The 13,374-nt window shown below is 55.5% G+C and overlaps 1 protein-coding gene across 1 annotated transcript; it reads right to left on the bottom strand.

Moving 5' to 3' along the window:
- Window positions 1–1,474: 1,474 nt before the first annotated feature.
- On the bottom strand, window positions 1,475–12,030 carry LOC131291110 (mucin-2-like). Its single transcript, XM_058320301.1, has 6 exons — window positions 11,934–12,030; window positions 10,362–10,747; window positions 10,123–10,270; window positions 9,347–10,044; window positions 1,710–9,292; window positions 1,475–1,574 (listed from the first exon to the last, which is right to left on the bottom strand). The coding sequence occupies exons 1-6, from the start codon at window positions 12,028–12,030 to the stop codon at window positions 1,475–1,477; spliced, it is 9,012 nt and encodes a 3,003-aa protein (XP_058176284.1).
- Window positions 12,031–13,374: the final 1,344 nt, after the last annotated feature.

Consider the following 13,374-nt stretch of genomic DNA (forward strand, 5'->3'; position numbering starts at 1 on the left):
GCAGGCAGGCCGTAGGAGACCAAACAAAAGAGAAACACATCAGTAAGCACAAAATAAAAAATAAAAAAAGATCCTAGTCCTAGTTGCCCTCAGCAGCGCCGCCAAATGCTCAAGCAATCGAGCGCCCTTTCGGGGCGGTACGACTGCCGGCTACCGCCTCCGTTTGGCATAGGTGAAGGTGGACGCGGTAGTCGGCAGGCGCCCTGAAAGGTTGGCCAACATCCGAATAACGTTCGCTTGCGTCGGACGGTCGGCGCAGCTCCGATCGGTCAATCATCGGGCGGCTCTGCAGAAGGAGCTCCTAGGGTATCGATCTCGAAAACGGCCTGAACGGGTGGCCAGTTTCGCAAAACCAAAAAAAAAAAAACAAAGAAGAGGGTGACGGCCGAAGCGTGGTCTCCGAAGCTCTCTGCGGTGGAAACTTTACTGATCGCTTGCGCTTGGTAACATGCGAGCTTCGTGGAACCAACCAGACGGAAGCGACTTGCCGGCCGGAGCACAGCACAGGAATAGATTACGGCATTGCATTGGAGAGATAGAACGAGCTACACAGTGAGAGAGCAAGAGAGAGAGAGAGAAGAAAAGTAGTGCGTGGCTATTTAATTCCAATCATTTTGTGCACATCTAGTTTCGTACGCTGTTGTGGATAGGTATTTTCGATAGTACTAAATTTCCTCCAAAAATGTCAAGAAATAAACATCTCCGCTAGACAGCTGTTATCTCCGCACTACTGTCGGCATTCTCAGCCCCAGTGTTCACGCGGTCAAAACTAGGTGGAATGAAAATTAATAAAAAAAAAACCTGTATAATGTTCTTGGCAACCTGTTTCGATCACGTCACTTCACGCACTAAAAACAACCCGGTACCGTTCGCTATCGATGTTGACGACGTTGGTCGCACAACACATGACACACCGGCCCATACCCGTGTACTACGCTCGCGGCACTCGCCAGTCCGTTGCCCAGCCAAACACAGGTTATTTAAACGTAACATAGAGCAAAAACCTAAGATGTAAAACACGCATCAGGGAAACGGATTGGTCACGGAACAGGGGGTCTGAGAGGGTTATTGTGTGGGAAAGGGGGCGGGGCGAGGGAAGGGGGGAGGGGGACAGGTGGTAAGGGAGAGGGGGGGAGGAACAAGGATGGATGGACGGACGGTGCTTCCAGGGCGTTTGCGCTGTTCCTCCGCTTGCGTTGATGATCCGCTATCCAATCTCTCCGACATTGCTGCAGCGATCGGTCCACATCGCTCCCAGTGACAATTGCCGGATCCTTGCCGTCCCCGAGCCTTACCGAGTAGTACAGTACAGTTAAAATCTTCTTCCGCTCAGGCCCCGCCGATGGTTTCCGTCTCCTGCTGTTCCGCTCCACGTCCCCTTCTTCTTTTTTTAAAAAACAGTCAACTTCCAGCGGTCCGTTCCGACGTTCGCGATGCTTCGGTCCTGTCGATGTGCTACTGGCCCTTCATCCGCTCATCGTCGTCGGGACGCGGCTACCGCAATCATCTGTTGTAGCATCGGCTCTGGACTGCACGCCTTCGGCTCGCACTGCATCTGGCCGTCACCCCCGCATCTGTAGGAGGAGATCGAACCATAGCAAGAGGAACAAAAGTGAGAGAGAGAGAGAGAGAGAGAGAGAGTGTGTGTAAGTTGCCAATTGTTCGCTATCAGCCCGGGTGGGCTCCATATCACCGCGGTAGCTACTTACGTGCAACGCATGCAGGGTCCGGAGGCGGACGCGACCATCTCGCCGACGTTGTACGGCTTGCCCTGGATCTGACAGCCACGCTTCTGCACCTGGCCCTTGTACGCGTGAGCGGGGAAGTGCGGCGGCAGTGTCGTCGTCGTGGTGGTCGTGCTCGTGGTTACGTTGAGTACGGTCGCCATCGACACCGGACACTCGTACCGCGGGCAGCAGAAGCCGGAGATCGGCTCCTCGTTACAGCCGCTGATCGGTGGCGGACACGACTGCTGCAGGCAGATGATGTCGCTGCGGAAGCAGAAGCAGAAGTCGCACGGATCGTCCCGCGGGATCTGCTGGGCCGACACGTACAGCTTGCCGCCGTACCGGCAGGTGCCGGGTCCGAAGGCGGCCGGATCCTCCTCCTCGCCGTAGTCATCTTCGTACGACGAGGGCGGATAGTGGGGCGGCATGTGGCCGTAGCCGGTGTCGTAATGCTGACCAGGGGCACCGTACGAGGGTCCGACCGTTTCCGGCTGCGATGGCTGCTGTTCGTCCGGTTTGCTGTCACTGGCTAGCGACGGCTCCTGTACCTTCTGCTGCTCGTCATCCTCGTCCACGCTGTCGTCGGGGGTGGTTTCCTGCGGTTTGGCCGACACCTTATCGTCGGCTGGAGGTCCAACCGGTTTCTGCGTGACCTGGGCCGGGGCATCGTCGTCAAATCGTTCGTCCAACATGTCCGCCGAAGCAGCAGGTGCTGCCGTACTCGGTGCTGCAGGCTTCTCCGTTGCTACCGAAGGCGAGGGCTTCTGCGTAGGTGCCAGCGTTGTCTGCTCGGTCGTCGTTGGCGCAGCTGTTGTCGAAGTGCTGGTGCTAGTGACGGCAGGCTCTTCCTCCTTGTCGGCTGCCGGCGTCGACTGCTTCTCATCCTGAGGTGCGTCTGTCGCTGTGCTGGTGACCGCACTGAGTGGCGCTTCCGTCACTTCCGTGTCATCACTAACAGCGTCGCCAGCCGGAGCATCGGTCGTTGGTGCTGCGGTAGAAGACGATGCCTGTTCGGTGACCGAAGGTTCCTCCTGACGCAATGTTGTTGGCTGCTCGGTAACTTGCGAATCCGAATCCGGAGCACGCGTGGAGTGGGTCACTGCTTCGAGTGGGGCCACCGTCGTACTCTGCTCAGCGGGCACATCCTTCACCGTATCGCTTTCAGTCGTTGCCGACGTGCTCGATGGAGCCTTTGTTGGCACCATGATCGGTGCGACCGGTTCGTTGTCCTCCTCCGACGAATCATCGTCCGCGTTCAGATCGTCCGTCTGCGGAACCTCGGGTTCATCCTCCTCCGACGACTGGTCCGACGTTCCCTTGTCATCTTGCGCGACCGATGCGGCGACAGTGGTTACTTCGGGTACCTTATCCTGCTCCTTATCCACCTTCACTGGAGTGTACGAAGGCTCCTCCGGTTCTTGCTCGCCCGAATGGTCCTGCTCCGGTTCCGAGGCGCTTGCCACCGTTGTCGGTGCCTGCGTATCTTCCCTGTCACCCGATCCTTGCTCCAACGCTGGTTTCGGTTGTTCGGATGAGGTATCGGCGTCATCATCGTCGCTTGAGTCAGATGCTACCGGTCCCAGTGTACTTGTCGGTTTCGGTGCAGCGGTGCTACTATCTGTTGCCTGTGGCTGTTTGTCTTGCACATTGGACTCCGTCACGTCATCGCGAACCACGGACGGCGGCGAAGCAGTAGTGGCCTCGCTATCAATCTGTTCCTGCGATTCTTCATCGGTTTCATCATCCGCTACCTTCACCGGAGTACGCAATGTCGTGGCAGAAGTAGGCTCATCATCGCCAGTCTCCTCATCCGATACCTTTACCGGTGTTCGCAGGGTCGTGACAGCAGAGGGATCTTCTTCGCCGGTTTCATCGTCCGATTGCTTAACAGGTGTTCGCACAGTCGTGACAGGCGCAGGTTCGGCATCGCCAGTTTCATCATCTGCAGGCTCCTCATCAGTTTCATCATCGGATTGCTTCACCGGAGCACGCAGAGTCGTGGCAGAAGAGGTCTCTTCATCACCAATTTCATCATACGATACCTTCTCCGGAGCGCGCTGTGTGGTGGTAGCTGAAGGCTCTTCCTCATCACTTTCTTCATCCGATACCTTGACTGGAGTTCGCAGAGTCGTGCCAGCGGCAGGCTCTTCATCACCAGTTTCATCATCCGACACCCTTACTGGAGTTTGGATAGTCGTCGCAGAAGCAGGCTCTTCTTCATCGCCAGGCTCTTCATCGTGAGCTACCGGCTTGTTTGACGCTTCCTCGTCCTCCTCTTCTGGTTTGTCGAATGCGGCTTCTGTCGTTTGGGCATCTAGGCTCGGTTTTGCCGAAGACGGTGCCACCGTTGTGCCTTGCTCCTGGGGATACGTTTCCTTTTCGTCGGCCTCGGGCTTAGCAACTTCGTCCGATTCGGTTTGCGCTTCAGCTGCTTCCACCGGTGCTGCAACCGTGGTCGGCTGCTTACTTTGATCGTCCGAAGCCGTGCTGAATGTCGGCTCCTGCTCCGCATCGTCGGCCTTTCCTGGCAATGTCGTTGTGCCCTCCACCTTTTCGTCACTCGATTCGGTCGACTGTGGCTCGCGTTGTTTCTCATCCTGCTCCGGAACGGCCGCAGTTGGGGCGCGCGTTGGTGCAACATCATCCTCAACTTCGTCGTAAGATGGTGAGTCACGCTCAGGCTCTTTGTGATCCGGCTTTACACTATCTTCCGTGGCATCAAACGCGGTCGTGGTTGGAGTAACATTGTCGGCACTGTCCTGGCTCTTGGCGTCAGTCGTCGTTTCCTCGGAATCGCCGGAGCCGGCATGGGCAAATGGTACCTTGGTGGTTCCAATTTGTTCCTCATCCTTCTCGAGCCCAACCATATCCTGTTCTTGCTGGTCGTCGGCAATACGTTCGGTTACATCGTTTACAGCATCCGTTAGAGGTTTCTTCGCATCGTCCTCGTCTTGGTCATCTTGCGCTGGTGCAATCGTAGTCTGTCGGTCAACTGCTGGAACAACGGTTTGCTTGCTCACAGCGGGTTCGGTAAATTGTTCGCTTCCTGAACCGTCCTCAGCACTGCGCCGTGTGGTCGTATCCTGCTCCAAGTCATCGCTGACCGGGAGTGCCGGTTTTTGCGTGTCTTGCTCTTCGGCACTTCCCTCGTCCTGTTCCGCCAGCGACGGCGATACGGTGGTACCAGCCTCTTCCTGAGCCTTCTTGTCGTCGTAAGCTGATGGTTCCTCGTCACGTTCAGTAGACGATGGCACCGATGTGCTTGGCTTTTCTTCGTATTGCACACTGCTGCTCTCTGGAGGTTGTACTGTCGTTCTGGAAACGATATCATCCTCCGGCTTCAATGGAGTCTGCACTTCGCTTTGCTCTTGTTCGTCCGACTCTGCCTGTTCGGTAGTGGTCACGGCAGGAACAGCGGAAGCTGGCGAAGACGTCGCTAGTTTCGAATGCTCAGTAACCTTGTCTTCATCCATGGCATCCTCATCCGAAACACCTTGCGTCACATCTTGTTGCTTGTGCACAGACGACTCAGTTCGTTCCGTTTGTTCGTCAACAGACGGTGTCGTTACTGGTACAGAGGCGCTTGATCCTTCGAATTGCGGCTGTTGAGTTGCGCTTGGCACTTCCTTCGGTGTTGTTGAGCTGGGGACATTTCCTTGCTGGTCTGACTCTTCAATCTCATCATACACCAGCGTGTTTTCTGGTTTATCCGATCCCCTAACCGGCGTTACCGGTTTCGCCGGCTCCACCGATGGCTTCTCCTGTATGTCAGCGTCAATTTCATTGCTTTCGTCGGCGACCTTCTCTGGTTGTCCCTTGGTAACCGGCGATTCGGGCTGCGGTGTCGTTCGAACCTCCTCGTCACTCTTGGTTGGTGCAATGGGTCCGGAAGTGGTACCTTCCTGCTCCTGCTCCTTTACCTGATCGTCCGCTTCGGGCTGTACCGTGTTCTGTACGACATCGTCGAGAGTTGGCTTGAAGATCGGCGTCTCCTTCTCCTGCGGGAAACGGATGCCACCATCTTGCTCAGCACCACCGATCGGGCTGATCAGGTTGTCGTCATCCTTTTCATCCGCAATTTGCGGCGGCGTTTTGTCTTCGGCCATATCTGCAACCTTCGTTGGCTTCGGGATAGCATCTTCACCAACCTTTGCAGGCAGCTGCACTTGCTGCTCATCCGCTGCCTTGGTTGGCTCCTCGTCATCCAGCGTTGGCTTTACGATCGGCGGAGTGTCTTCATCCTCATCCCCACGGAACACAATGGAACCATCATGTTCCTTCTGTGGTGCCACGGTAGTACTCTTATCCACCTGCTGCGTCGAGTCGTCGCTCTTAGATGGTCCAGCAGTTGTTGGTGCCACTTCGTCCGACCCTTCCGTCTGATCATCGCTCACAACCTTCTCGTCCTGGGCTGGAACGACCTGTTCTGGTCCCTTTGTCGTGCCAGCTTCCATGTCATCCTGCTGAACCTTGCTGGTAGTTGCGTCCATTGCACTAGAGCTCGGGGTCGTTTCCGATACTCCGAAAGTTGTTTTCATTTCCTCTTGGGTCTGTGCCTTCTGCGTCTGTTCCTCATCCAATGCAACCGAAGGTACCGGCGTGCTCGATTGTTCAATCTCGTTCTCCAAATCATCCAGCGTGGTAGGCGCCACCGTTGTTACAACCTGTTTCCGCGTATGATCGTCCACTGTAACCGGCACCGGTTTTTCTTGTTCGGTGACTGTCTCGACCGGTGCGTCGCTCAATTTGGCCGTGGTTGATTCGGGTTCACTGTCACCCGAAGCCTGGTCCTCATCGACAGTTGCCAGTTTTTCCTCCGTACGAATAGTACTGCTTGGAATTTCATCTTGCGCTTCCTGTCCCTTAAGACTGAGATCATCTGAGCTGGATTCTTGTGCTGTAGCAGCGTCAGCTGGCTGTTCGAATGGACGAACTGTAGTCGCTCTGTCATGCTCCTCATCCTTTTCGATGTCCGCTATTGGCTTGAGGGTAGTCGCAAGTGCCTCAGGCACGAATGCTGGTGCTTCCGTCTCCGCATCTTCAGCCACGAATGTACGTTGCGTGGTGGCGCGTTCTTTCTCTTCCTGCTGGTCAACGGAAGCATCCGTGCTCGCTTCCGGTTTGGCAGCTTCCTTAACGGTGCTCTGCTCCGTATCCTTAGCCACCACAGTGGTGCTTTCGACGTCTTCGAATACACTGTCGGTTACTTGAGGCAGTCCGGTATCCTGCTGCTTCTTGTCATCGACTTCCTTCTCAATTACGCCTGCCGGTTTGCGATCGACTGGAATGCGCGCAGTAGTCGTCAACTCTTCCTCATTCTGCTTTTCAAATGTGGCTCCTGTGGTTGTCGATTCATGGCTATCGGCATCCTCCGTAGACTTTTGTGCAACCGTGCTTGAGGTGGTCACCGGTTTGACAGTCGTTGGTGCAGCTGTACTGAGCACAATGACGTCATCGTACTCCGCGGTGGTCGGACGGTTACCATTGAAGTACTTGGTATGGTTCTTTTCCTCGTCGTGTTCCACTCCCGGCTGTTGCAGCAGCGGCTTCAAAACATCGCTGGATAGATCCCAGTCATCATTTTCGGCCTCCGATGGCTTCGCCGACTCATCGTCTTCCTCGTCGTTGTCGCTGTCGGTAGACGACTGCGAATCTACCGCCGAAGCGGTCGATGGAGCTTCCGGCGAGGTGTCCGAACTTTCGGTGGAGCTGCTGCTGACGGTGGCTTCACTTTCCGTGGCAAACGAGTCGCTTTCAGCTGCGGAATCGCTGTCCTTGCTATCGTCACTGTCGTCCGAATCGACCGTGGTCGCTGTTGTCGTGCTCGAGACTTCAGGGCAGTTGTAGCTTGGGCAGCATTCACCCGGAAGGATGGTCTTTGCCGTGCAGTCAGCATTCGGTGGAGGATCGCAGCGTACTGCCTCACAGTGGATGATGCTGTTGGAGCAGCGACATGCCACCTGACACTTGCCATTGGCCGGTACGTTGTCCCCATTGCTGTAGGTGACCCCGTCGATCAGACAGTCTCCCTCGCCAGGGATGGATTCGGGGAACAGCTTATCGGGCGTTTCATCGACTTCGGCTTCGTTCTCATCCACATTCTCGGAATCCACCGGTTGCACTGCAGATTGCACTGGCTTCGCTGTCGTCGGTGAAAGATCCTGCTGATGCTCGTCACCAGAATGCGAGTCTTCATCACTATCGTCCTCGTCACTTTCGTGCGCTTCCTGCTCGACATGGTCTTGCTCGACCTCCTCCTGTTCCTTGGTACCTTGATCGTCTTCGACCGATTCGTGCGGCGCCTGCTCGTCCTTCTCGGGCGTTATGACCGTATTCATTTCCACCGGTTCATCAAAATCGTTCGCCACCTTAACCGGGTGCTGTGCTTGCTGTTCGTCATCCTCACTCTTGTGATCGTCGGCAGCAGCCGCATACTCGGTGGTGGTCGAATCATCCAGCACGTGCGAGTCAGCCTCGAGCGGCAGGTTCGGCAGAATCTCATCCTTCGGCGGGGCCAGCGTCTGCTCCGTGGTGGATACCTTCTCCTCCGATATCGGTGCCGGTGGCAGCTCGGTCACAATAACTGCCGGTGGCAGTTCGACGAAGTCCTCAGGCGTCTGCGGCACATCGTCAGCCTTGTGCGCGGGTTCCTTCTTCTCCGTGGTTGCATCGAGCTTGGTCACCTGTTCGCGAGGCGCTGTGGTAGTTGGTTCGGCTTCCTTCTCGGCCGATACGGTGCTGGCAGGCTCGTCGTCGCTTGGCACTGGTGCTCCTGTGACGTCACTAGATTGATCGGGCCGTTCACCGCCAGCTTGAGCTGGAGTCGTAGCAACCTGCTGATCGTCGTTCTCTTCCTGCTCCTGCTCGTCCTGGCTTGGGCTGGGCTTATCCGATTCTTCCTCGTCGTGGCTAGCACCGATTTCGTTTTCCTTCTCGTCACTGGTCGGAACCAGCGCCGGTAGGCTCGTTGTGAGCTCAGGCTCTTTAGGTGCCGCACCCTGTGTAGACGATTCCGACGACGAACTCTGATCGTCGAAATGAATGTTTGTCGGCGTTGTCGGCTCCTCGTCGTCGCTGATCTTTACGTCCAGGTCCAGCTTGGTGTCTTGCTCATTGTCCTCGTCGCTGGCAACCGGATCGACGTGTTGCTGCTCCGAAGAACCTTCATCCTGCTCGAAAGGTTCGGTTTTATCAGTCGTGTCGGCCTGAACCGTCGACGACGAGACAGCAACAGACGGTGCCACTGTGGTGCCCTCATCAGCCAGTTCGGTTTTGACGGTCGTCTCAGCGCGCACAGTGAACGCAGCGTCCCCAACAGAGGGAGCCACCGTGGTGCTATCGTTCGCCGTTTCCGCCCTATCAGTCGTCTCCGGTCGCTCGGTGGCAGCCGAAGTGGCACCAGCAGGTGTCACCGTTGTGCCTTCCTCTGCCGTTTCTTGCTTATCAGCCGTCTCGGGTTGGACAGTAGCGGATGCGGTGCTTACGGTGGTTCCGACTTCCGGTTTGTCTTCGTCATGGTCATGCGGGCCGACGTGGCCAGGAATGTGGTCCTGTTCAACGTCGTCCTTAGCCGGCTGTTCAGTAGTCGCTGGAAGTTCGTCATCGGTCTTCTTGGGTACCTCAGCGTCGTCCTTAGCCGGCTGTCCAGTAGTTGCTGGGAGTTCGTCGTCGATCTTGTTGGGCACCTGCACATCTTCTTCCTCACTGTCATCCTCCTGGGTGTCCTCGAACTGTGGCACAACGTGCTGCTGCTCCTGCTGATCGTTGTCGTCATCCTCCTTCTCTTCTGAGGCATCGTCCACGGGCTTGTGCGTCGTAGCCTTGCTTGCATCCGCTGGCGATGTGGTCGTCGGTGCTGGCGCCGATGCTTCCTGATCGTCCGATGGTTCGTGATCATCGCCCAACTTTTGCTGCTCCTCTTGCACGTCATCGGCGATTGTTGTCGCGACTGTCGGCCCCGACGTCGTCGGTACCGGTGTCGATGCTGTCGTTGGTGCGGCAGCACCACCGTCGCACATATATTTGTCCGGACAGCACTGGCCGGCTGCCGGTGGAAGTGCCACACAGTTTTTACCCTCATTCTCTAGCGGTGTGCCACACTCCTGCACGGCGCATACGATGTCCCCGCGCATGCAGTAACAGTGTTCGCACGGCTTATCCGTCATGATGAGCGCTCCATCGGCGTAAGTCTCTCCGTTATGCACGCAATCCGTCGACACCGAGGGCGACACCGTCGTGGTGAGGATGAAGCCGGGCGTCGGGCGCACAGTCGTGGTGAACTCGTCGTCCAACATCGGAGTAGTGTCCTTGTCGTGATCTGTGTGGGATATGCAAGGGTATCACGCAGAATGAATATATGGCGGGTTCAAAACAACACCGTGCCCTGTCCACCTACCGCAATCGTATCTCACTGGACAGCAAACTCCCTTGTTGTAGATCGGCTGGCAGCCATCGATGTGCAGTGTGCACTCCTGCATCACGCAGGTCGTCATGTTACGAATGCAATAGCACAGCTCGCATGGTTTCTGAGGATTTGATGGCACCTGCACGGCAAAGAAACACGATCAGACACGATTCCTACAACATATACCCAGGAATCGTCCTAGCTCCTGGAATGCCCCTGAAGGTACTTACTTGAGCTCCCTCCGGATAGAAGCGTCCACTGATCGAGCAACCGTACTGGTCGAGGGCACCAACTTCGCTCGTTGCCGCTCCACCGAGCGCCGTCGATGGGCTGGCCGTCGTTTGATGATCCAGCAGCTGAACCTCTACCGCCGGGCAGGTGATCACCGGGCAGCACTGGTCCTCCCGCTTCTCGATGGTGCAGTCCTGGCCGATCGCCTTCGTGAACGGACAGACTCGCAGATAGCACATCAGCATGCGGTCGTGACAGGTGCAGTTCAGGCACGGTTCGTTCGTCATGATGCGGTCGCCCTCGCCGTAATGGTTGTAGTTGTAGTAGCACCCGGTCGATTCGCCATAGGTCTCCATCTCGGTCTGATCACTCTCGTATACCGGGGCTGCAAAAGGAATGAGCAACGTGCCGAGAGGCATATTTTAGAACCCTCGAAGCAATTGCAAACCACACCAACCGTCATTGCTAATCCATGAATGGTTGAAAGCAATCCTACACTGGTACGACTCTGGTCGGCTGTAAAGCTAGCGAGTAGAGCCGTAGAAGCGGAGGGGAATGGCAAAGCGGAGGCGCTGCTTCTCTTCAAAAACACTTCCATCAGTCTACGCCATTACCGTATTAGCCGAACGTTGTCTAGCGTAGTAGGAAAACAGTGCATCCATGAAGCGATAATGATCGAGCGTAGGAGGAGGGAAATAGCATACGGACGCACAGGCTAACAAAACCTCAAACCACCAGAACGTACGAAGGTAGCGCACGGTTATGATGCCCGGCGATGATGGCGTATAGCCAGCGAACTGATTGAAGTGGAGTAAACAGATTCATGTTGACGGCGCGGATAGCGGATGTCCGATGAAACAATCGACCCAACGCTCGGCTCGATGGCAGCCTGCCGGGGTGCGTTTCTTGGCCAGGGTTAGGCTGGCACAGTGCGCTGCACGCGTGGCAACAATGGATGCTGGCAATTGTCTTCAATCAACTCACCGCTCATATCGGAGCACGAGCGGCTCAGGCGGCGGCCCCCGGGGGAGGGAAGCTCACCTGATCTGGTTCCTGCTGCCGTGCACTACTCCGCCCGAGAAACGATGACAGTTTGCAGCGAAACGGCCACCATAAACAAAACAACAAAGCAAGGCCCTGAGAGCTAAAGACACCCAGACCCAGTTCGGCCCGGAAGTCGCGCGAGGCTGATCTTCGTGAAGTGCACCGAGGTTCCACGCGAAGCAGTATCTCATGGGCGCATCTCAAATTGGCAAATTATGTAGTACATGCCGCACATCTACTAGCCAACGGTAGTCTTACATTTAACCACCAGTTGACGACGGAAGAAGTCAAAACCTACTGATAACAATTTGCCTGAAGGGTATCGGACACCTTCGACAATAAACTTGACCTTGGTGCACGAGACCACCAGGCTTTATGTGGCTTTCACCGCGGGAATGTGGTTAAAGAATGGCGAACGAGAGTGAGCACCGTGTCGTGCGACTGTTGTAACCTCTTTCCTCCAACACTTATTCTTACATATATCATGATGTGTTTAGGGTAATTGAAAAAAGGAAGACCAGACTTACCGCCATTGATCGCAGGTAGTACTAAAGCTAACGCTACAAGTAAAAATGCCATCGTAAGTCGGTCGAGCCGGAAATGGCTCGGACTCCTGATAATCATACTGAACGCTGGTGACTACTCTCTGCTGTCGTTCGGTCGCGTTGCTGCGTTCTGGAAGAAAGATGGAAAGGAAAGAAGTTTGGTGGGTTAGATCACTTGAGGTGAGGTGACGGGGGGAGACTAAAGTAATGGGAGAAACAAAATACACTGGAAGACTGGACGTGGTATGTTTATTTATAGTCGCGAAACGGCCTGTGGGATGCCTGTGTCCCATAGGCGATCACTGGAGCCGCTCGTTATTTATGTCACACGATCGAACAGCCTCGCTGAAAGCGTACGGTACAAACTGGTTTGAGATATAGCGCCCGAGTGCGACGGACACGCCGCTAACTCATCCTGGGCAGTTTGGTGTGAAAATCCCGCAAGCTGTACCTCGTTCCGGTGCGTCTAGATTCCAGCATTCCTTTTTACGTCACGCTTGAGCTCTCGCCAACAGGAGGGGGAGGGCGACCGGGGTAATGGGTGAGGATGTACCGTGGCAATTGGTGCGTTCGGGCGTTGATTTGTTCGTGCTACCCTGCGTGGTGTCATTGCCGATGGATGGAACAGCCCGCGAGTGTAGTAATTATCGCCCTCCTATTACCAGTCTTCTCCATTATTTTTTTTATTCTTCGGTTACCACCCGGCCACCTTCTTGCACACCATGCAGATACCAAACGAGTCATCTTCGACGCTGTTCGGCACTGGTCCGCCAAGAGTCATTGCGCTCGAAGGCTAGGCCTCGGCATCGGCTTCCGGTGGAATTAAGCCGTTGCGGTGAAGAAGAACCTCCGCAAGATCAAGTATCGCGCTCATACCAGTTGATAGCGTCGTTTACAGCGAACACTGTCTTCTGGCAAATGTGGGCAAATGTGGCTCCGGGCAAGCAGAATCGCTAGTGGAGAGATATTTATACCCATCGTAAACGATACTGCATTATTGCAAGGAGGAGGAGAAGCCGTTAGGTGCAGTGGTACTAACTCGGGACTAGTTCCTGTACTCCTGAGGCTCGTGTGTTTCTGCGTGCACTAGTGGACTTGCACCGCAGGATAAGCAGATTTATGACGACCGAAGGGTCACACTATCTTCAGGTACCGTTGCGTCCATTCACCACCCTCCCCCCTTCTAGTCCCTGCCTCAGATCCTCATGTTTTCTAACTTCCACACTCGAGTTGTTGACATTTCTGCCCCATTCCAACGGGTTTGCCTCCGCCCAATCCTTCGCCTCGGGCCAGCTGCGATGCGTGCACAGGAAAACTTCCCTTTATTTCTCTCTCACTCCCCTTTTCCTCCTTTGTGCACACACACATACGCACACAACACCGACACGGGGCTGTGTCCGGCCTGCACCGGTAACTAAATGCT

Source organism: Anopheles ziemanni, chromosome X, assembly GCF_943734765.1.
Source record: "Anopheles ziemanni chromosome X, idAnoZiCoDA_A2_x.2, whole genome shotgun sequence".
Classification (NCBI taxonomy): Eukaryota; Metazoa; Arthropoda; class Insecta; order Diptera; family Culicidae; genus Anopheles; species Anopheles ziemanni.

What these genes read in the sequence shown, in the direction of transcription:
- LOC131291110 (XM_058320301.1), bottom strand. Translation starts at nt 12,030, where the DNA reads ATGATTATCAGGAGTCCGAGCCATTTCCGGCTCGACCGACTTACGATG. An exon ending in CGGCTAAGGACGACGCTGAG is followed by an intron (nt 9,293 to 9,346) that starts GTACCCAAGAAG and finishes CAGCCGGCTAAG; the next exon opens with GACGACGTTGAACAGGACCA. An exon ending in GGACCCTGCATGCGTTGCAC is followed by an intron (nt 1,575 to 1,709) that starts GTAAGTAGCTAC and finishes CTCCTCCTACAG; the next exon opens with ATGCGGGGGTGACGGCCAGA.